This window comes from Salmo trutta, chromosome 23, assembly GCF_901001165.1.
Source record: "Salmo trutta chromosome 23, fSalTru1.1, whole genome shotgun sequence".
NCBI lineage: Eukaryota > Metazoa > Chordata > Actinopteri > Salmoniformes > Salmonidae > Salmo > Salmo trutta.
The window spans coordinates 8,954,531-8,978,591 of NC_042979.1; the positions used below are offsets into that span (position 1 = coordinate 8,954,531).

The 24,061-nt window shown below is 46.1% G+C and overlaps 1 protein-coding gene across 7 annotated transcripts; it reads left to right on the forward strand.

Moving 5' to 3' along the window:
• The first annotated feature begins 381 nt into the window (after positions 1-381).
• sec31a (SEC31 homolog A, COPII coat complex component) lies at positions 382-23,946 on the forward strand. Of its 7 annotated transcripts, none has more exons than XM_029708736.1 (30): positions 382-597; positions 1,264-1,343; positions 2,525-2,648; positions 3,189-3,387; positions 3,659-3,754; positions 3,929-4,069; positions 4,925-5,067; positions 5,441-5,540; positions 5,692-5,841; positions 6,067-6,219; positions 6,452-6,682; positions 6,766-6,840; positions 6,965-7,006; positions 7,674-8,135; positions 8,235-8,885; positions 9,364-9,454; positions 9,582-9,760; positions 9,999-10,125; positions 10,558-10,703; positions 10,839-11,012; positions 11,129-11,338; positions 13,445-13,546; positions 15,466-15,571; positions 16,333-16,635; positions 17,424-17,465; positions 18,426-18,484; positions 21,457-21,690; positions 21,884-22,003; positions 22,181-22,252; positions 22,394-23,946. In XM_029708736.1, exons 2-30 carry the CDS (start codon positions 1,265-1,267, stop codon positions 22,571-22,573), a joined length of 4,791 nt encoding a protein of 1,596 aa, XP_029564596.1. In that variant the 5' UTR covers positions 382-597; position 1,264; the 3' UTR covers positions 22,574-23,946. The 7 variants fall into 7 exon arrangements, with proteins under 7 accessions (XP_029564596.1, XP_029564598.1, XP_029564600.1 ...); XM_029708740.1 differs by having other exon boundaries at positions 383-597; positions 7,674-7,727; XM_029708738.1 differs by lacking the exon at positions 13,445-13,546.
• The last annotated feature ends 115 nt before the right edge of the window (positions 23,947-24,061 follow it).

Genomic DNA, 24,061 nt, shown 5'->3' on the forward strand with positions numbered 1-24,061 from the left:
TGCATGTAGGGAAATTGATTAACCTGGTTGTTTTACTAGAATAGCTAAACCATGGTAGCATGAAGTTGAGTGGTCAGGACCAAAGCTTGGATACCCAATACTGTGCAATGAGAGAATTAAGAGTCCATTACAATGATGCTGAGGGATTTACTCACTTTATTCAGCGGTTGACATTTTGCCTGATGCAACAAAATGGAATGGGTTTTAAAATGTCAATGTATATCCTATAATGACACTTACGGCAGAGGGTGCACTCTAATGAAGTATGCAAACAATTTGTGTTCGCTACAAATAACATGTACAGTAGGGCTGCAATGAATTGAGTACATGTATGTGCTGTACGTAGGCCGTATGTACGACGTTCAAGCCGTTCACCGGAAGTGCCTGATGGAGGAGGAGATTATTGTGCCACGTTGATGGAGCCGAAGACCAGTGCGGACGTGGAATTTCATTGAATGTGCAATCTGCAGCGGAGAGCTGTCGGCTTGTTAAGTCTTGCACATTAAGAAAAGGGAACTTGCACGAGTGATCAACGTTTTTTTTTGTCGCATATCGACTGTGTATGTATGTGTTATAAGAGCGAACGGAACTGAGAAGGTAAGCACTTTTTGGATTAGCTAGATGTGTGACCCTGTTGGACAGTATTTCGCTTAGCTCTTCTAGCCATGTTGCTAGTTTCTAGCTCACATATTACTCTAACTGTACTAGTTAGCTAGCTACTGAGTTCATTGTGTTAGGACATAAACCATTGATTTGCAGCTGTCGGTTTCCTTTTCTTACGAATCTAGTGCTACTATCAGAACCATAGTCTCCTTGAAAGGTACCGACGCATTTTTAGCATTAGCTTTGCGGCTTCTTTTAGCTAGCGTACCAGCGAAAAATGTAGGTTACTTTACTGCACAAACAACTTGTCTGTGTCATCTCCTTTGAATGGAAAGTTCCTTTTGTGTGACTTGGCTATCTATTCAGTAAAAATGGAACGGTAACTACACGAAATCCATTCAAAATGTCTTTCATTTGAATGCACCTTTGCCCTACCTACCCTATTTACAGCCATATAAATCTATACCCAGTTCAGATCCACCATATCCAGTCCCCTTATTCTGTATTTCTGCACGTTGATTATCAGACGTTCTGTATAAAGTGACCGTAGATGAAGAAGGGTAACTATTTTTAGGACCATTTCATTATCTATTGTGATCCATTGTTTCTGTGTGCTAGAAGCTTGATTAATTCTTGCTTGGGTTGTTTTCTCCCCATCAGAATGAAGCTCAAAGAGATCAACCGCACGGCCATCCAGAGCTGGAGCCCAGCACAGCACCATCCTGTGTACCTGGCAGCAGGTATGTTTTCCTGTTTTGTACACTTCACTGAGAATCTCGGACATATTTGACAGAGGGAAGTAGGTATTTTCTGCATATGCGTTCTTTTGAAGGCCAAACTGGCCGTTCGTGTGCGTGGCCAAAGAGCTCTATTTTCATGTCATCCGACCATAGCACTGCCTGGAGTTTGCTAAACGGCATTGGCACTTGGATTGGAATCGGTGCAATAGTCGTAAAAAAAAAAAAGGTATTTGGCCACGCACACCAGCGGTGTTTGACTTTGAAAGAGCAATGCAGAAAATACCTAATCCCAACTGTAAAATATGGTGAAGGATCTTTGATATTATGGGGTTATTTTGCTTCCACTGGTCCTGGTGCCTTTGTTAAGGTCAACGGCATCATGAACTTGACCAAGTACCAGGACATTTTAGCCAAACACCTGGTTGCCTCTGCCAGAAGGCTGAAACTTGGCCTCACGTGAATCTTCCAGCAAGACAATACCCTAAGCACACAACAAAATCAACATTTTTCAATGGCCATCTCGGTCTCCGGGCTTAAACTCGATTGAAAACCTGTGGTTTGAATTGAAGAGGCCAGTCCATAAGCACAGACAAAGGATATCAAAGATCTGGAAAGATTCCGTGTTGAGGAATGGTCTAAGATCCCTCCCACTGTGTTCTCCGGTCTCATAAAACATTTTATAAAAAGGCTCAGTGTCGTTATCCTCGTAAGGGGAGGGTGCAGGAATATTGAAAACGGGATCCAATCATTTTTAACCCTATTTATTATTATTTTTTCTTCCCATTATTACTTGTTACACAAAATCAATTTCTCTGAGCAATTTTTTGGTATCAAATATTATAATTTCCCAGAATGTCTTTGCATACAATATAGCTCAGTATTTGTGTTATTTATTTTAGACATTCTTTTTGGCTTATCATCAAGGGACCCCATAATTCAAGACCCCCAACTGTACATGTTGCACTGACAGGGGTGATGTGTCAATTCCCCAGATGAATTTCAGAAAGAGTTGAGCTGCAGGAGCAGCTATTCTCCTCTCTACGTTGGAGTCATAGTCTCATCATGAGCTACAAAAGTTTTTGAATATCCTTGAAAACTGACTCGTTGAATATTTGTTGTTTGTACAGCTGTCCCGTTAGTGTGTCTACCTGTCTGTCTCACCTGTCCGTCTCTGTGTCCAGGTACGTCAGCCCAGCAGCTGGATGCCTCCTTCAGTACCTCCGCCTCTCTGGAGATCTTTGAGCTGGACCTGGCTGAGCCTTCTCTGGACATGAAGCTCCGCGGAGCATACTCCTCCTCTCACAGGTAGGGAAACCCTAGCACTAGCCGTAACCCAAACCCAGTTTTATGTTTTATTTAACTAGGCAAGTCAGTTAAGAACAAATTCTTATTTTCAATAACGGCCTAGGCCTAGGAACAGTGGGTTAACTGCCTTGTTCAGGGGCAGAACAACTTTTTTTTTTTACCTTGTCAGCTCGGGGATTCGATCTTGCAACCTTTCGGTAACTAGTCCAAGGCTCTAATCACTAGGCTACCTGCCGCCCCAAAAGATGCAGCGCCTTAGACCGCTGCGCCACTCGGGAGCCCCCATTCTTTCAACAGGATTCTTAGTAAATTATATTTCTTCAGATATCTCAGGTAGTATGGTAAACCCAGGCAGGGAATAGTAGTTGTGAAAACTGTAGTGGTTAAAACTCAAGTTACTGGAACAAACAAGTATAGTCAATCAACAAGGAGTGGTGAAGGGTTCTGACAAGGGTACAACAGCATCAGAGCAAGTCAACTCTTGGGTAGGTTTAGAAAACATACGTCATAGCTCAGACTGCTCTTATCACACCCAATCAGATACCACAAGCTGGCGTGGGGTCCCCACGGCATGGATGCACAGGGTCTCCCGTCTGGAGTGCTCATCGCAGGGGGAGAGAACGGCGACGTCATCCTTTACGACCCGGCCAAGATCATCGCTGGACACAGTGACGTTGTCATCGCTCAGAGTAACAAACACAGCGGGCCAGTCAGAGCCCTTGACGTCAACTCCTTCCAGGTAGGTACACCGAACTAACTGTAACTATGCTCTCACTAACCGCTTTGGCATTATACTGTTCTGTGCATAATATGCACGTTGAGATACTGCTCAACTCACTTGAGATCTTCTTTTGTTTTATTGGAATACTAACGTTTTGGTCTACTGACCTTTGTTGACTGTTCCACCAACTTTGTCAAGTGTATCTCGTTGTGTTTGTTACTGTACTTACATTGTCACCACCATGTTAGCTAGTGATGATAATGCATTACTTCCGTCTCCCCTTCCCCAGACCAACCTGGTGGCTTCAGGAGGTAATGAATCAGAGATCTACATCTGGGACCTGAACAACTTTGGCTCCCCGATGACACCAGGCCCTAAAACTCAGGTAAGACCCATGGCACCAAAACATGTCTCTGCATGGTTAACTAAGAAAGTATTGACATTTGTACCTTTTTTTTTGGAGTGCTTTCCTTAAAAATGTTCATAGGTTATCTAGTCTACGAGGATCCAGCACCCAGGTAATTTGATAGATGAGGAACATTTTAAGTGTTTATTTCAGCCTCTAGAGGACATCAGCTGTGTGGCGTGGAACAGGCAGGTCCAACACATCCTGGCCTCGGCCAGCCCCAGCGGCCGCGCCTCTATCTGGGACCTCCGCAAGAATGACCTAATCATCAAAGTCAGCGACCACAGCAACAGGGTACGTACCGGAAAGCACGTCTGCTGTTTAGGGCTCAGTCTGCCACTTATGTACCCAGAAACAAGGTACCTAGTAACACACGTTTGTCCGTGTCTGGTCTGCTGTTAAAGCCTCAGTCTGTAATTTGTGATCACAACAGATGGTACTCTCTATGCGTGTCTGTCTGCTGTTAAAGGCTTAGTCTGTCACTTTCATCTCCAGTTTAAAAGTCCTCTCCCGGGCCTGCAGCTTTCTGCAAACTGTTGGGGGGTGGGTGGGAAGTATTCCTAGCTCCTTCACTTAAAAGCTCGTCACTTTTTGGGGGGGACAGACAGACAGACAGACAGACAGACAGACAGACAGGATTGGCAACTGACTAGGTCTGAGGCTTTTGACATTAGTACAAACCAGGGGTTGGAACAAATTATTTTCCAGAAGTGTTATTTTTTTTTCTCTAATTAAACACCTCTCCCTAATTTCTGAATTACGCTTGCAATGTCGTAAGTAGGCTACAGTAACCTATGCTTCAGAGGGCAGGTGGCCTACACGTGCAGACACCGGCAAAGATTGGAATTCATTTCTGTGACAGTGAGGGCTTTGTGTAGGCACTTTGTTGTGATTTTTGTGAAACTGAAAAAAAATGCCCGGAACATTGCTTTTAAATGAACGGTTCTGTTCCGGAACAGTATAGATCACTTTCGGTTCGGGTTCTGTTCCTCAAATCATACAATTATTTTCTGGTTTTCGGTTCTGTTCCCTGAACCGATTCCAACCCTTGGTACAAACATAGTATTAACACCACGTGACAGATGGGCAGAGAGAGAACCACACATTCATTATAATAAGTCAATTAATAGATAACTTGTGTGTGTTCAGATGCACTGCTCTGGGCTAGAGTGGAACCCTGAGGTAGCTACTCAGCTGGTGCTGGCCTCGGAGGATGACAGGATGCCAGTGATCCAGATCTGGGACCTGCGGTTTGCCACCTCCCCTCTCAAAGTCCTGGAGAACCACACACGGTAAATTACGACTTCAAATGAATCTGGTATCCGGTCTGGGGAAAAAGTCATGTCAAAACACTGACTGTCATGGTCCACACTTTTGTATTGAATGGAATCATGTTCAGCCGTTGAGGCTGAACTTTGTGAGAGAACCACGTAGGAATGTGGCTACGGTATGAATTTGTTCTTGGTTACTAGAGGTCTCTGGGAGATGGGGATGACTGCTATCAGAGGAGTGATCAGAACACGCTAATCTGGTGTGACGGCTGACAAAAGAACGGCACACCCAAGACATGTCAGAACTAATTGCAAGTGTTCATTAGATCGAATGTGATCGGATTACATTATGCTAATTAAATCTGCTGGGGGGGGGGGTGTGTGTGTTCGTCAGGGGTGTCCTGGCCATCGCCTGGAGCCTGGCGGACCCTGAGCTGCTACTGAGCTGCGGAAAAGACAACAGAATCCTCTGCTGGAACCCCAACACTGCCGAGGTGAGTGTGTGTGGTCTCGCATACACAGAGCCGTTGTCTCTGTGCTATTCTTAGCACGGTCCCTAACTACAAACTACAGTACACTGCTAATAATTATCATTACGGAGACAGGAATGCCTTTCTGGTTACACGTCTGCCGTTTTACCTCCAGGTGCTGTATGAGCTGCCTACCAGTACCCAGTGGTGCTTTGACATCCAGTGGTGTCCCAGGAACCCAGCGGTGCTGTCGGCTGCAGCCTTCGACGGACACATCAGCATCTACTCCATCATGGGGGGCAGCAGCCAGACACAGGCAGACACGGTGGGTAAACAGTTTCACATATGAACACTGCTGAGGTTGGAAACTGGCCTCCGTGTTGGTTGTTTAGGGTTACATTCGCGGTTCCAACGAATTCTGAGATTTGGAGTCGAAACTCGCTTCAATTTTAGCCCATCATTGGAGACACTTGATATGAATGAATACATAATCTGTAAAAAAAAAAAAAAATTGTTAATTTTGCCGCTCTGTGGCATGTCTATGTTCTAGATCAGCACGTCATTTGGCAATATGGACCCGTTTGGGATGGGACAGACCCTGCCCCCCCTGCAGCTTTCCCAGCCCTCGCCCGCCTCCACCACCATCACCCCCCTCAAAAAGCCCCCCAAGTGGATCCGCAGGCCAGTGGGGGCCTCCTTCGCTGTGAGTCACTATCTTCTCTGCCTTCATCTCTTTGCTATGTTTGTCAAGTCGTATTCATGTTGGTATGATGTACAGTGTGTCACTCAGCACTATCATCTCTCCTCCTGGCAACTCTTTGCTGCTGGTTCCCGTCTCTCTCACTATAGATATTCTATCTATGTTGAAATGGTGCTAATAAGCTCACTTCTCTCCCCCCCCCCCCCCCCCCCCCCCCCCCCCCCCCCCAATCCAGTTTGGTGGTAAGCTGGTGTCGTTGGAGAACATCAAGCCCAACCCCCAGCAGCCTCAGCAGCCCACGGCCCATGTGGTTCACATTAGTCAGGTGATTACGGAGACGACCTTCCTGGAGCGCTCTGCCCAGCTGCAGGCCACACTGGCTGCAGGCAGCTTCATTGACTTCTGCCAGGAGAAGATGGACTCTGCCCAGAACGAGTTTGAGAAGACCGTCTGGTCCTTCCTGAAGGTAAGGATAGGGACTTGTATTGTTAAAACAGAAGTTTTTTTTCTTGCTGGTCTTTTCCTACCAATGTTAAATTGTGTTTTCAGGTGAACTTTGAGAATGACGCCCGTGGAAAATACCTGGAGCTTCTGGGATACAAGAAGGAGGAGCTAGCAGCAAAGGTGAGGTTTGAAATGAACCGTCACTGAATGTCCTCAGGCCTTGTCAGTCTGTTGTTGTCTGTCTGGTCCTAATGCTGTCTGTCAGCCTGGTTTCATTCTGCTGCGGTTGTTTGTTTGTTCACAGATTGCAGCAGCATTAGAGGGAGAACCTATTCAGCCCGAGGAGGTAAGGACTTCGTGTGTGTGTGTGGAAGAAACATAATTCCTTATTTGTGACAATTCGATGAACAACATTGAATACGGTTCAGTATGCGGTAAAGATGATGGTAATGCAGAGCAAATATATCTGCTCATTCACTCTCTGTAGCTTTGGTCTCATTGCTCAAACAGGGAAGTGGTAGGGGCATTGGGAAAGTGTCCAACTTGACTAACTCTAGGTTTCACAATACAGTTGTTTATTTGAAGTAAGAAAAGGATGCGTTTCTTATTCACGCGCTGAAAGTTGTTGAATTGCTTTCCTGACTTTTGTCATAGATCATCATTGAATATGATTTGGAGAACTTCACCTCACATATTTCAATTGTACATATATATATATATTTTTAACCGCAAGACAATGCTATTTTCTCATCAAATTCTTAATGCTATTGTACTGCTAAAATGAAAGGATATTTTGTGACATTGCTTAACCCGGGCTCAACGGTAACGGTACTAATAGCTCAATGGACACAATCAATGACATTTTATGAATATTGTTGGGTTTCCAACATGTCAGTGATTCTATTGATAATTTATCTACGACTCTCAGTTGAATGGCTCTATCTGCTGAACTCTGTGTGAATCTGGCTCTCCTCTCCTACTCCTTTCCCCTCCTGCTGTATGAATGTATGCAGCCTGCTCCTGCCCCCACCTCTGAGCCTGAACCTGAGGCTGGACCAGAACCAGAGGTAGTGCCCTTTCCCGCTCCCCAGCTCAACACGGAGCCTGAGGTCCTTCCTCCCGTGCCTGAGGCTGCTGCTGTTGAGCCCACCCCCGAACCGCCGCTTGAGCCCGCCCTCCAACCCGGACCCCAGCCAGAGCTTGCCCCCCCACCCAGCGGTGACCTTTCAGCTTCTGATCCTATGCCTGTCCTCCAATCGGAGCCTGCCCTTACTCTTGACCTTAGCGCAGAACCCCAGCTTCTTGCTCCCGTTGCTCTCCTGCCAGAGTCTGACCCTGCTCTGGCCCCCCCAGCTCTGACCCCCCCAGCTGACCTGCAGCAAGCACCCATGTTTGATCCCACTGCCTCCTTTACCCTCCAGCCTCCAACAGAGTTCAACCAAGTGAACTCACTGCCTGTATCTGAATTTGACCAGGTAGCTTTGCAGCATGTATTAGAATTTGACCCGGTGGCCTCGCAGCCTGTATTTCAGTTCAACCAAGTTGACTTACAGCCTGTTTCTGCGTTCAACCAGGTGGACTTACAGGCTGTATCCGACCTCACCAACCTGCAGCCAGTACCTGGCTTCGACCCGACGTCAACAATGCCCAGTCTGCAGTCGGCAGTCCAGCTGGACCTGTCTCCTCCTGTCCCCACCTTGCAGCCTCTAGCAGACCCTGGACTCCCGCCTGCAGATGCATTTGACCTCATCGCTGCTACAAACCTCCAAGCAGCGGAACTGGAACTCACACCTGCTCCGGAACCAGAAGCGGAAGATCCATTTGACCTCATCGCTGCTACAAACCTCCAAGCAGCGGAACTGGAACTCACACCTGCTCCGGAACCAGAAGCGGAAGATCCATTTGACCTCATCGCTGCTGCAAACCTCCAAGCAGCGGAACTGGAACTCACACCTGCTCCGGAACCAGAAGTGGAAGATCCATTTGACCTCATCGCTGCTACAAACCTCCAAGCAACGGAACTGGAACTCACACCTGCTCCGGAACCAGAAGTGGAAGATCTTTTTGACGTCATCGCTGCTGCAAACCTCCAGCCAGCAGTGGGACTGGAAGTGACAGGAGCTCTGGAACCATTGGCAGCAGAAGCAGACCTGACAGAGGCCCTTGGAGCTGAGGCCATCGCCCAGGAAGAGATGCCAGTAGACCAAGAGATTCCTCTGGAGGAGGTACCTTCTTCTCATCCCGTCAGTCCATCCCAGAGAAAGAGAGTGGCACATCGTACTGTTATTGCTTTGTCGTTATCGTTGTTCATGGCTAAAACTGTAAACCTATTACATTGGTGATGCTATGTCATTATATTGCTCCGGTTATGTTGTGACATTGCTTTCACATAGTGTCTCATCTCTAACGATAAGTAACTCGCCCAATTTTCTTTTATCCCCCTATTTTCCTTCAACTTCCTCTTCCTCTCTGGGGTAGACTCACACCTGTTCATTTTGTTTCCCTTTGCTGTTTTATGGTTATATGTAAAGCTCGGAGTAGATGGTATAGCGGTACAGAACAACAATTGTTTTGCGTCGTTATGCTTCCGAGTAAATCTCCCGTTGACATCAGCAGATTTACGCAGTAGTTGGAATTGTACTGAAACTCCAGTGAAGGTCTCGGTCAAATAACACTGATCAACTCTCCTCTCTGGTCTGTCAGGAGGCTGCTCCACCAGTAGAGGCAGAGGCCAGCCTGCCAGGGGAGACGCCAGCTCCAGTCCCAGAGGGCATTAAACTCCGCGTCAGTCAAGGTAAACATCCGTTGATATCACTCTGAATCTCTATTTGGAGTCGTTCACAGTTTAGGTTGACTGCGTGCTGCTGTTTTTTTTTGTCGGAAGTTTTACAAAGCAAACGGTTGTTGGTTTGTCCCGTCAGGCGTGGATGGCCTGATCACCCAGGCCCTGCTGACGGGGGACTTCCAGGGCGCAGTGGACCTCTGTCTCCATGACAACCGCATGGCTGACAGCATCATCCTGGCCATCGCCGGAGGGGCGGAGCTTCTGGAGAAAACACAGAGGAAGTACTTCACCAAGACTCACAGCAAGATCACCAAGGTAACCCAGCACTGGTCGCGACAAGATCATCGAGGTAACGAGCACCATGATGTCAGTCATGGTCATGTGATCAGGTAGTGGTTGATCTGTGGTATTGGCTACTGTTCTGCTACTGGTTTACTGTCAGTGTATCCTCCTGCAGAGGGACGTGGACAGTATTGGTTATGGCCGTATTAGTTCTCGCAGCTGATCAGAGGGAGGTCTACGGTATTGATGATGTCGTTTTTTTGATTAACAGCTGATCAGTGCGGTGGTGATGAGGGACTGGCGTGACATGCTGCAGACCTGTGAGCTGCAGAACTGGAAGGAGGCTCTGGCTGCAGTCATGACCTACGCTCAGCCAGAGGAGTTCTCCTCTCTGTGTGGTAGGAACTGACACTTCCTCTATCACGCACTCTCCCTTAAAGCCAATTTATGCTTGCTCCTGCATCGCCGTGCGCGTTTCTCAGATGTTGTAACATTACGGAGGGCTCCGTATAGCTTCGCATTGACATAATTGGTTGGGGGCAGGAGGTCCTGTATAAACACCAGCTCACTTCCTTCATAACAGCTCTGCTCAGCGAAGTGCAAGAAGTATGAATGCCCTGACTTCTACAGAGGCCGGATCACAGTAAATACTGCATGGTCAATGCAGACGACGGATTGACCATGCAGGGCCTTTTACTGTGTCTTAGCCTTTCACGCTCTCCCTCACTGGCCTTCCCTTTCAACGTTTCTTTCCATTTCTGTCGCGTTTGCTGCCGTGTGAACCAGTAGCGATGTGAATTTTGAACCCAACTGTGCTGCTGTCTCTGTAGACCTGCTGGGCTGCAGACTGGAGGCTGTTGAGGACAGCACGCTGCAGGCTCAGGCTTGTCTGTGTTACATCTGCGCTGGCAACGTGGAGAAACTGGTCACCTGCTGGACCAGAGCACAGGACAGACACTGCCCTCTCTCTCTGCAGGTACGCCGGTGTGTGTGGAGTGTGTACAACCGTTTTGTGTTTGTGTGTGTGTGTGTGTGTGTGGCTGCCTTCGTCTCTCTCAAGACATGGTTGTGTGTGTGGGTCTAACTCTATGTAATGTTTGTATCGCGGCAGGACCTGGTCGAGAAGGTGGTGGTGCTCCGCAAGGCGGTAGAGCAGAACCAGGAGCCTGGTCCCTCTGCTGTGGGGCTTCTACTGGGAGAGAGGATGAGTCAGTATGCCAGCCTGCTGGCCTCCCAGGGCAGCCTCACCAACGCCATCGCATACCTGCCCCAGAACACAGAGCAGGTCAATGATACACACGATACGTTTTCCCCACAATCTGCCTCGGCTTACTCGTTCAGAACCGGAACGTAATGTCCGTTCTACCTCTTCTAATTCGCCGGTATTTCCTCCACCGCCAGGTTGCGGTGCAGCAGCTGCGTGACCGTCTCAGCAGAGCTCTGGGTCAACAGGCTCCTGCTGTAGCCCAACCCCAACTCCCGTCCCCTCAGCCCACAGCTGCCCAGCCCAGGCAGCCCTTCACCCCTGCCCAGCCTTCTATGGTGTCCCAGCAGCCCGCTCCAGCCCCGGTGCCTGCCGCTGCCCCCGCACCGCAACAGTATTACCAGCCGGTAAGTGACAGTCACTCACACAGCCTCCTCATTAGCCCCTAAGTGGTTGATGATCCTCTCTTGATTCTGACGCTGTTCTGGGTGCCCTTTTGGTCTTGTTCCTACATGTTGTGTGGCCGACGGCCGCTGACTCTGATGGTGTTGAGTAGAGGTCGACCGTTTATGATTTTAACGCCGATACCGATTATTGGAGGCCCAAAAAAAGACGATACCGATTATTTGGCCAATTTAATGGAGAAAAAAAAAATATATATATATATTTATTTATTTATTTATTTGTAATAATGACAATTACAACAATACTGAATGAACACTTATTTTAACTTAATATAATGCATCAAAATCATTTTAGCCTCAAATAAATAATGAAACATGTTCAATTTGGTTTAAATAATGCAAAACAAAGTGTTGGAGAAGAAAGTAACAGTGCAATATGTGCCATGTAAAAAAAGCTTACGTTTAAGTTCCTTGCTCAGAACATGAGAACATATGAAAGCTGGTGGTTCCTTTTAACATGAACCTTTGACTATTGGATATTCTTACAGGCACTTTAGTATTGCCAGTGTAACAGTATAGCTTCCGTCCCTCTCCTCGCCCCTACCTGGGCTCGAACCAGGAACACATCGACAACAGCCACCCTCGAAGCATCGTTACCCATCACTCCACAAAAGCAGAGCAAGGGGAACAACTACTTCAAGGTCTCAGAGCGAGTGACGTCACCGATTGAAACGCTATTAGCGCGCACTACCACTAACTAGCTAGCCATTTCACATCGGTTACACCAGCCTAATCTCGGGAGTTGATAGGCTTGAAGTCATAAACAGCTCAATGCTTGAAGCACAGTGAAGAGCTGCTGGCAAAATGCAGGAAAGTGCTGTTTGAATGAATGCTTACGAGCCTGCTGCTGCCTATCACCGCTCAGTCAGATTGCTCTATCAAATCATAGACTTAATTATAAATAATAACACACAGAAATACAAGCCTTAGGTCATTAATATGGTCGAATCCGGAAAGGATCATTTCGAAAACAAAACGTTTATTATTTCAGTGAAATACGGAACCGTTCCATATTTAACTAACGGGTGGCATCCCTAAGTCTAAATATTGCTGTTACATTGCCCAACCTTCAATGTTATGTCATAATTACGTAAAATTCTGGCAAATTAATTACGGTCTTTGTTAGGAATAAATGGTCTTCACACAGTTCGCAACGAGCCAGGCGGCCCAAACTGCTGCATATACCCTGACTGCTTGCATGGAACGCAAGAGAAGTGACACAATTTCCCTAGTTAAAAGAAAGTAATGTTGGTAGGCAATATTAACTAAATATGCAGGTTTAAAAATATATACTTGTGTATTGATTTTAAAGAAAGGCATTGATGTTTATAGTTAGGTACATTGGTGCAACGACAGTGCTTTTTTCGTGAATGCGCTTGTTAAATCATCACCCTTTTGGCAAAGTAGGCTGTGATTCAATGATAAATTAACGGGCACCACATCGATTATATGCAACACAGGACACGTTATATAAACTAGTAATATCATCATCATCATCAATATCATCATGTGTAGTTAACTAGTGATTATGTTAAGATTGATTGTTTTTTTTATAAGATAAGTTTAATGCTAGCTTGCAACTTTCCTTGGCTTCTTGCTGCCCTCGCGTAACAGGTAGTCAGCCTGCCATGCAGGCTCCTCGTGGAGTGCAATGTAAAGCAGGTGGTTAGAGCGTTGGACTAGTAACTGGAAGGTTGCAAGATCGAATCCCTGAGCTGACAAGGTAAAAATCTGTCGTTCTGCCCCTGAACAAAGCAGTTAACCCACCGTTCCTAAGCCGTCATTGAAAATAAGAATGTGTTCTTCACAGACTTGCCTAGTTAAATAAAGGAAAAAAAAAATAATCGGCCACAATCGGTGTCCAAAAATGCAGATTACCGATTTGTTATGAAAACTTGAAATCAGCCCTAATTAATCGGCCATTCCGATTTTAATTGGTCGACCTCTAGTGTTGAGCTGGGGTTGTTTTTGTCGGGGCTCCTCCATTGTGTGTTCATCATTGGTCTGTGTGTGTACCATGCGGTCTGTGTGTATGTGTGTGTTCTCCAGGTGAGGTCTGCCTCTACAGTTACCTCCTGGAGTAACCAAACTCCCACAGCTCTCCCCAGTGTCCCTCCTCCTCATCTAGGCCCTGCCACCACAGAGCCCCAGGTACACACACACACACACACACTAGCCCTGACGATGGCTGTGACCACACACACACACACACGTGTACCACACCAGCAACTGTGCTTCAGCTTTTTGGGCTTATGTTCAATATTCCTCAATCTTGACTAACTCCTCAATCTAATTCTAGCAGCTAAATAAACACACATTGTTGAAATATTTTCCCTGCTTTCTTTGCCGGTCACTACCTGCTGTAGTTGGTACCAGTAGCTTTCCTTCCTAACTCTTTTCCCTGGATGTTTTATACGCCTCTTTGATCTTTCCTCTGGTTGACTGTCGTCCCATTTTGGTTTGGCCGGTTGACAATGAATTGATTAATTATATTGATTCAAATGGGATTTAAACCAATGAATTGATTTTCCAATGGTCTCGTTACTAAGGTTTTTTCTTGTTGGACATGCTGTGGTTCTACGCACTTCTCTTGCTATTGTGGTACGACGTAGACCTGACACGTATACCAAGCACAGGGTCCCAGCCATGTACCCCTGACCTCTCACCTCAGGGTCCCAGCCATGTACCCCTGACCTCTCACCTCAGGGTCACAGCCATGTACCCCTGACCTCTCACCTCAGGGTCACTGACCCCCCCCCCCCCCCCCCCCCACCCCACTACTGCATGACCCTAGTCTGTCTCTCTACCTGACCCTTTACCTCCACAGTCACAGCTCCAACCCCCGTTGTCGTACGTCAGACAGCGCGGCGGCTTTCTGCAACGCTCCTTGCAACGCGCGTCATATCATCATGACGCCACCCCTTGTTCCCATGGTCCCCACACCAGCTGGTCACTTACTGTGGATGCTGTAGTATGCATGTCACCCTGTTGATAGCCCAACCCACCCTGGATGCATGTCACCCTGTTGATACCCCAACCCACCCTGGATACATGTGTGGTTTGTCATGCATGTCCGTGTGGAACACCTGATCCAACCGTATTTCTTAATTCTGGTCCTGGCGACCCAAAGGGTTTGTGTTTTTGTCCTAGTACTACACAGCTAATTCAAATGATCAACTCATCATCAAGCTTGGATGATTTCTAAATTACGTGTGTATTGCAAAAACAATGAAGTGCATCCCTTTGTGTCCCCAGGACCAGGATTTAAGAAGAACTGCTCTGTCTCTTTCTTCAGTCCTGTTTGTCTCTTGTTTCTGATTCACTCACAGCTCTTGTGTTACACCATTTTGTACATCTATCTAGTTGTCTTGAATATAACTGCCCAGTGTTTCCCGATTTTTCTATGAAATATTACCTATAATTACTTGCAATATGAGTCAAATATTTTTCCCCCGACTAATTGTAATTATGTTGAAATGCAGCTTTTATGTATTTGCAATGGTGTGGGCATATATCGGTCATAAAAAATATTCATGCAAGTAGACCGCTGATTGGCCAGATAATTCTGCTCTAGACCACTGATTGGCCAGTTCTTCCTCCTTGGGGAGATGACATGTTCTATGAGGAAATAGCAACATTTTTGGAACGTCTGAGGTGGGTTTTTGAAGTGTTTTTTTCCCCTTTTATTTCTCCTCCAATTTTATGCTTTGGCCACAAATGAGTATAAATACAAAAACAGAGTCAAAAACAGTATTTGGATATGACTTAACAGAATATGAACTTTTAAAAGTGAGCTTATTACTGGGCAGTTAATTTAAGCTCTGTGAAGGGGAGTGAACAAGACCTGAAGAGGGGGAGATTCTCTCTGGAATGAAACCCAGCCCTTGTCGTGGTTATGATCCTGGCTGCTTCCCAAATGGAAGCTTATTCCTTATATAATGCACTTTATAGGCCAGGGAATAAGGCTCTGTTAAAGAATAGTGCAATATATAGGGATTAGGCTGCCATTTGGAATGCAGCCCTTGAGTCTGTGATGTCATCTTTTGTGTCTGTCCTGTCGATCATTGCAGGTTCAGCCGACACCCCCCATGTATGGGATGCCTCCCTCTGGGCCAGCTGCTCCCCCAGCCTCCTCGTCTGCTGCATACCCCCCCATGTACTCACATCAGTACCAGCGTAAGTGTCTCAAACATCACTACCACTTCCAGGTTATAGGTACTCTCTTCTTCGTGTAGGAGGAAAATGGCAGCCTGAACACCTAGAAGTGTCTGCTGCCACCAACCGGTTTGGAGTATACACTGTGTAGCTTCAAGAGCTAATCGTGGCTTCGCACATACAGATGGGAAAAGGGGGATACCTAGTCAGTTGTACAACTGAAATGTGTCTTCCGCATTTAACCCAACCCCTCTGAATCAGAGGTGCGGTACAGATTCTAGCCTTGGGTATTCTATATACAGTTAGTCTGACTTCCATGCCCCGTTTTCTAAATTTAAACCATCAAGCATTTTCTGGTGTTGAATGTTTGCCTAGTGTTCTCTCTTTCGAAAGTTCTTTGCTAATTAGCTCGGCCTTGAGCCTTCTATGGCCATGTTTCTAACCCTGAAATATCGCCCTTAAATGAGAATGAGAATGTTTTGCTGTTAACTCTCTCTCTCTGCATGATGTCCCGTTCTGAATAACACATCTGTCATGCCTGATTAGTCTATCTATAAACGCCTACATACTTTTGAATGAAGTTCTAACAAAGTTGAAGCATTTGTCTGTAACGTTACCCCTATTGTAATTATTAACAGAGGAAATGCTTCTGTTTCGCTTTTCCTGAACTGCTAAGAATTAGAATGCATGTTACTACTGCTAAAGGACCCCAGAGGGCACTGTTCCAGTTAGTCTTTTTAACGTGACTAATGCATGCTGTTCTCTCTCCTGTGAACCCCCAGCCTACCCTCCGGCCAGCCAGTACAACCGTGGCACTGGTGGCCCAGCTATCTATTCACCCCTCCAGTACTCTGCTCCTCCTCCTCCTCCCTCCTTCTCTTCCTCCTCACCCCAAGCCCCAGCCCCAGGCTTCATGCCCCAATACACCCAACAACCCCTCTACCCACCTCCTTCCATGGGCCAGCCTGTGTCCTCCGCTCCTCCTTTCTCTCCTCCTCCGCTGTCATCTGGAGCGTCTTTCCAACATGGCGGACCGGGTTCGCCTGCCTCGTACATGCCGCCGCTCCCACCAACCGGATCCTCAGGTACACAGCCTGATCCGGCCTCTGGGAGAACAGGTGTGACTGGATCTGTTCCAGGATCCACACTACAATAAACCCTCAGAAAGAAGCAGTGTATCCGACCTGCATTCTAAAGTGGTGTGCTAGCGTGGGTATTGGAACATAGCCATAGTTCTGTTTGAATGGCCGGGTCCAAATGTGGACAGGGAATGTCAAGTGTAGGGTCAGAGAACAGTATAGGAAGCTAATGGCGGATATTGAACTGGTCTGAATGGAGTAAGTGACCGAAAGCAGCTGTTTTAGACGGTGTCCAACTGTAAGGGCATAGCGGAGTCAGGAGTCTGTGTGTGTGTGTGTGTGTGTGTGTGTGTGTGTGTGTGCGTGCGTGCTATCTGCTTAGTGAGCACAGTGCAGCCGAGCACAGACGGCCTTCAGATTTGTCAACGGCTGCTGCTGTTCCAAGCCTCTTTCTCGCACCTCTCCCTCCCTGGGCGGGGAAAGTGGAGGTAGCAATTCTCAGCTGAGACACCGTTACTCCTCTGAAATATGGTGGTTCCTCATTAACAGGGTCACGTCTGTTTTTTTTGGGGGGGGACCAAATTGTGTGAGGGGTGTTAATGGTATTAGCGTTAGCGCATTGTTAAATGAAATGGGACTTTATTAGTTGTAAACATTTACAGGTACAGTAACACTCACTAACGACACACGAGTATGCTGTTATTAGTTCCCTAGCTATCAACTTCATTATTATCTCTCACATCTGCTCTGTTGGCTCGGTGAAGTGTTCTAGAGTGTCTTGTTTTCGTCCACAGAGGGATATAATCCAGACACTACCTGTTTCATGGAAGGTGAAGGTGAATTCAAAGACCGCTCCGCTACCTTATACAATTACTGCCTGTAAATGACCGTCACCGGCCTGACCAGATCATACTAATCAATTTAATCAATCAGCCATCAAAAGCGCTCGCCAATATCCCTGATGATCGACAATGTGATGCATTGCCGCTTCTGCATTGCCGCTTCTGTTTTCAGGTGAATGTTCAATCAAAGAATCTGCAGCAATTTCTAAAACCAGCTCATTTTAACGGGGCGCCTATCACATAATCAACTTTCTCATAGACCTGAAGTACCGAGGACATAATCATTATCATCGTAGCTGTTGATTAGAAAGGTAAACATGAGTGTCAGTTCGTTGACCTAGATGTGTGGCGCTCTGGGCAGGAGCGTAAGCGGGAATGATTGGGTTGGTAAGTTAGTCAGATTGGTTTGATTCGGAGCTTTGCTTGGCTATCTAGGGCAGGCAATATCCTGATGAAAATGGCAGGCAGGAGGATCATGGTGATTATATTTAGGGGTTAGCCCAGGCTACGCTGCACTCAAATACCAATACATTTAGCCTGAAAGACCTGTTTTGGTCATTTGCTCAAATGGCAAGAAAATGATCTAACCGTGGCAGGTAGCCTAGCGGTTAAGAGCGTTTGACCAGGAACCGAAAGGTTGCTGGTTCGAATCGCCGGGCCGACTAGGTGAAAAATATATTGATGTGCCCTAATTGCACCTGTAAGTACCTCTGGATAAGATGGTCTGCTAAATGACAACAACAAAAAAATATTCTTTGCTCGTTGTCGTGCTGATGCCGTATGAAATGTGTTGCGCTGTGAGTAGTCTAGGTGCCAGTCGATCTCTGGTTGTTTATCTTGCCCAGCTAGAGTTAGCAAGGCTAGCTAACAATGTAGCACGTGTGAGTGCAGAGACCGTGGCACCCAGACTGTAGTGAAGAGGCGGGTGTGTGATGGGTTTCTGTTTGTCAACAGGCCCTCAGAATGGCTGGAACGACCCGCCTAACCTGAACAGAGTGCCAAAGAAGAAGAAGGTGAGACCCATCCCACAATCAATTACACTTGTACATTGTCATGCTGTGGTCACTGAACCTTGCTCTATAGTTCTCCAGGACACAGGAGCCATTGAAAAAAAAACATAATTTAAATGGAAAATCTACATAGGCCTACAGATGCCAATTATCAGCAACCATCAATCCTGTGTTCCAATGGCACGTTGTGTTAGCTAATCCAAGTTTATCATTTTAAAAGGCTAGTTGATCATTAGAAATCCCTTTTGTAATTATGTTAGCACAGCTGAAAACGGTTGTCCTGATTTAAAGAAGCAATAAAACTGGCCTTATTTAGACTAGTTGAGTATCTAGAGGATCAGCATTTGTGGGTTTGATTACAGGCTCAAAATGGCCAGAAACAAAACTTTCTTCTGAAACTCGTCAAGTCTATTCTTGTTGTGAGAAATTAAGGCTATTCCATGCAATAAGCTGAAGATCTCGTACAACACTGTGTGCTACTCCCTTCACAGAAGGGACGCCTCACAAGTCCTCAACTGGCATCTTCTTTAAATAGTACCTGCAAAGTACCAGTCTCAATGTCAACAGTGAAGAGGCGACTCCGGGATGCTGGCCTTCTAGACAGAGTCGCAAAGAAAAATCCATATCTCAGACTGGACAATAAAAATAAAAGATGGGCAAAAGAACACAGACACTGGACAGAGGAACTCTGCCTAGAAGGCCAGCATACCAGAGTCACCTCTTCACTGTTGACATTGAGACTGGTGTTGTGCAGGTACTATTTAATGAAGCTGCCAGTTGAGGACTTGTGAGGCGTCTGTTTCTCAAACTAGACACTCAAATGTACTTGTCCTCTTGCTCAGTTGTGCACTGGGGTCTCCCACCTCTGTCTATTCTGGTTAGATCCAGTTTGCGCTGTTCTGTGAAGGGAATAGTACACACCACCACAGAAAGCACTGAGCTAGGCTGCATTTTGGATCTGCCTTACTCAAGAAAACGAAAAAAAGACAGTTTTTATGCATCTTTATTAATTCAATGATATACATTTTTATTTACATAGTTTGCAAACTAATGTGACACGTATTAATGACAAACATGCAAAAAAGTAAATACATTTTTATATGTGTATATATTCTTTTTATTACAGCCTGTAATCGAACCTACAAAAATATATATTTTTTTATGTGGGGCTCAAAACAGGTGGGGCTCTGCCTGATCTTGGCAAAGGAGAAATTCCTCACTAACACGGATGTAAACAAATGTGTGCACAAAATATGAGAGATGGAAGCATTTTGTGCGTGTGGAACATTTCTGCTATCTTTTGATTTCAGCTCATGAAACATGGGACCAACACTTTAAATGTTGTGTTTATATACACTGCTCAAAAAAATAAAGGGAACACTTAAACAACACAATGTAACTCCAAGTCAATCACACTTCTGTGAAATCAAACTGTCCACTTAGGAAGCAACACTGATTGACAATAAATTTCACATGCTGTTGTGCAAATGGAATAGACAACAGGTGGAAATTATAGGCAATTAGCAAGAAACCCCCAATAAAGGAGTGGTTCTACAGGTGGGGACCACAGACCACTTCTCAGTTCCTATGCTTCCTGGCTGATGTTTTGGTCACCTTTGAATGCTGGCGGTGCTTTCACTCTAGTGGTAGCATGAGACGGAGTCTACAACCCACACAAGTGGCTCAGGTAGTGCAGCTCATCCAGGATGGCACATCAATGCGAGCTATGGCAAGAAGGTTTGCTGTGTCTGTCAGCGTAGTGTTCAGAGCATGGAGGCGCTACCAGGAGACAGGCCAGTACATCAGGAGACGTGGAGGAGGCCGTAGGAGGGCAACAACCCAGCAGCAGGACCGCTACCTCCGCCTTTGTGCAAGGAGGAGAAGCACTGCCAGAGCCCTGCAAAATGACCTCCAGCAGGCCACAAATGTGCATGTGTCTGCTCAAACGGTCAGAAACAGACTCCATGAGGGTGGTATGAGGGCTCGACGTCCACATGTGGGGGTTGTGCTTACAGCCCAACACCGTGCAGGACGTTTGGCATTTGCCAGAGAACACCAAGATTGGCAAATTCGCCACTGGCGCCCTGTGCTCTTCACAGATGAAAGCAGGTTCACACTGAGCACGTGACAGACGTGACAGAGTCTGGAGACGCCGTGGAGAACGTTCTGCTGCCTGCAACATCCTCCAGCATGACCGGTTTGGCGGTGGGTCAGTCATGGTGTGGGGTGGCATTTCTTTGGGGGGCCGCACAGCCCTCCATGTGCTCGCCAGAGGTAGCCTGACTGCCATTAGGTACCGAGATGAGATCCTCAGACCCCTTGTGAGACCATATGCTGGTGCGGTTGGCCCTGGGTTCCTCCTAATGTAAGACAATGCTAGACCTCATGTGGCTGGAGTGTGTCAGCAGTTCCTGCAAGAGGAAGGCATTTATGCTATGGACTGGCCCGCCCATTCCCCAGACCTGAATCCAATTGAGCACATCTGGGACATCATGTCTCGCTCCATCCACCAACGCCACGTTGCACCACAGACTGTCCAGGAGTTGGTGGATGCTTTAGTCCAGGTCTGGGAGGAGATCCCTCAGGAGACCATCTGCCACCTCATCAGGAGCATGCCCGGGCGTTGTAGGGAGGTCATATAGGCACGTGGAGGCCACACACACTACTGAGCCTCATTTTGACTTGTTTTAAGGACATTACATCAAAGTTGGATCAGCCTATAGTGTGGTTTTCCACTTTAATTTTGAGTGTGACTCCAAATCCAGACCTCCATGGGTTGATAAATTGGATTTCCATTGATTATTTTTGTGTGATTTTGTTGTCAGCACATTCAACTATGTAAAGAAAAAAGTATTTAATAAGATTATTTCTTTCATTCAGATCTAGGATGTGTTGTTTAAGTGTTCCCTTTATTTTTTTGAGAAGTATATTTGTTCAGTGTACATTACACACTCACGCTCTTTCCACTGTTGCAGGTTCCAGAGAACTACACGCCTCCTTCCCCCATCACGGCCCCCATCTTTTCTCCCCTCGGTGCCGGGGACCCCCAGCAGCCCCCCTACATGCCTCCAGGCCAGGCCCAGAACCAGGCCCCCTACCAGGGCATGCAGCAGCAGATGGCCTCCCCACCCATGAACCCTGGCATGCTGAAGACGCGTGGAGGAAGTGTGGAGGGAGCGCCCGGAGCCCCGACTGGAGATGTCATACAGGTGCTGGTCTAGTCCTACATAAAATTGGTCAATTCCTCATTGAAATTATGAGAAACATATTGCTAGTGGATTACATTACTGGTAGTGCAATATGGCCTCAAAGCTCTTAACGTGGTACAATTGCAACTTAGAAAGCGCCACAACAATACCTAAGAGGTAGTCTAAAACCCATGTGCTGTGGTTAACCTTCCAGCCGCTGCAGTCCATCCCTGCTGAGAAGATCACTATGAAGCCCATCCCTGATGAGCACCTGGTCCTGAAAAACACCTTTGAGGGCCTCATCCACAAGTGCTTGGCTGCTGCCACCGATCCTGTGAGTGCGGCGTGTCTATCGAGTCAGATTAGCTACGGAGTTCATACATCGTCACGTACAACTACTTTTCCTTGTGTTATGTCATTAGTGTAAAATTGTTCACACTTCCGCTTCAAACACTCCCTCAGCTTAGGGCTGTTGACATGCGTGTCTCATCATATTTTTCTCTCCCCACAGCAAACCAAGAGGAAGCTGGATGACGCCAACAAACGCCTTGAGGCTCTCTACGACAAGCTACGAGAGCAGACAGTGAGTTGGAACAATTGCGTTGTCACAATTCAAACATTCCGGGTTAGAATGTTGCATGTAATTTTGAGACGTGCACTTACATCTCTCTCAATTTCTCTTTCTCACGCTTTCTCTCTCTCGCCTCTCTCTGTTTCCCTCTAGCTCTCCCCAGCCATCATAGGGGGCCTGCACAACATGGTGCAGTGCATCGAGTCTCGATCCTACGTGGAGAGCCTCAACATCCACACACACATAGTGAGCAGCAGCAACTTCAGCGAGACGTCTGCCTTCATGCCTGTGCTCAAGGTGGTGCTGACACAAGCCAACAAACTGGGGGTCTGAGCAGGAGAGACCCTCCCCCACTCCTCAGTCTGAGGTGAGATGGAGAAGGATTGGTCAGAGATGATGTCATAAGAGGCCAGGAAGTAGAGTAGGGAGCCAGGTGTTTTAATCAGTGGGAGTTCCATGTGGCTCCCAGTGCAGATATTACACTTCCTGTAGAATCATGAGATTTTATGACATAACTGTCTGATCCTTCTTCATCCCATTCCGGACTCAAGAGACCCCTTCTCTTTTACAACTCAAACACAAGCCATGCCACCAGTATCACTACAGTATAGTAAACACATGCGGGACATAAGACCAAGATGTATTGATATTGCCAGTCTTATCGTTGTCACTGGGATAATATGTTAAAAAGCCAAACAACCCAGTTTTGAGGATCATATTTTGTTTTTAGAATATTTTTTTTTTCGTTCTGTTTTATTTTCTTGTTCATTTTTAGTGTAATCATGATTTTCAGACAGAGCAGAGTGCAATGGGGGTTGCTCCCCTTTTAACCAGAGACTGTACTTTAAAACACAGAAACCAGAGACTGTACTTTAAAACACAGAAACCAGAGACTGTACTTTAAAACACAGAAACCAGAGACTGTACTTTAAAACACAGGAGGAATGCATGCTAAGATAATATGCCAGGGATCATCATCAGACTGTTTTAATTGGGTATTATTGTCAGGTTTAATAAAGAGGGAACTAGCTTTTTATAATGGTCGTCATGCCACGAATTTCACAAGACAGCGTCCATTTTCTTTCCACCAGTTCTTGTCTTCAGTATGATTTGGTCTTTTGATTAAACAGTATTTGTCTCTTCATCCCGGTAAGATCAGAAATACACTTATGTTGCAAATGGGACATTTTAAAATCGACAACATGCAATATTTTCAATAAATAGTATTTATTTAAAACCTGCTGCTTCATTGTTTTAATATCAGTTGCTTTCAGATGTTACTAATTCATGTTTGCCATAAACAGCTTAGATGTCATAAACAGCTTGGATGTCATGTTTTAATAGACTAATTGTCTTTCGGTTTACAAATACTGGCCAATTTAGTTGGTACTGAACATTTAACTAATCTGATACTGGATGCAGTGTCTGAATGCAATGCGAGTGTGTTGGAACAGAGAATGAAACGTACGTGTCTTGACTGTCTAGATCCATCTTCAGCCTTGACCTTTAGGGAGTTTTTAGTATCTTCAATTTGTAACGTTCTTATGTATTTACAAAATAGAGTCACTATTAGCTTTTATAACAATCTCTGCCTGCCCTCCCTCATATGTACTAGGCCTAATATGTATGTACATTAGATTTAACTATGTAAAATGTTTAAAAAAATATATAAAAAAACAGGTAAAATAAATAAATGCTTTCACAAATCATGTGCAGTCTGATCTTTTTCCTCAGATCTCCAATATTCTATCATGATACATTAGGCTACTGTAACGTGTCGAGCCTGTACAGATCGACTTTCACTCACAGAATATTTTCACA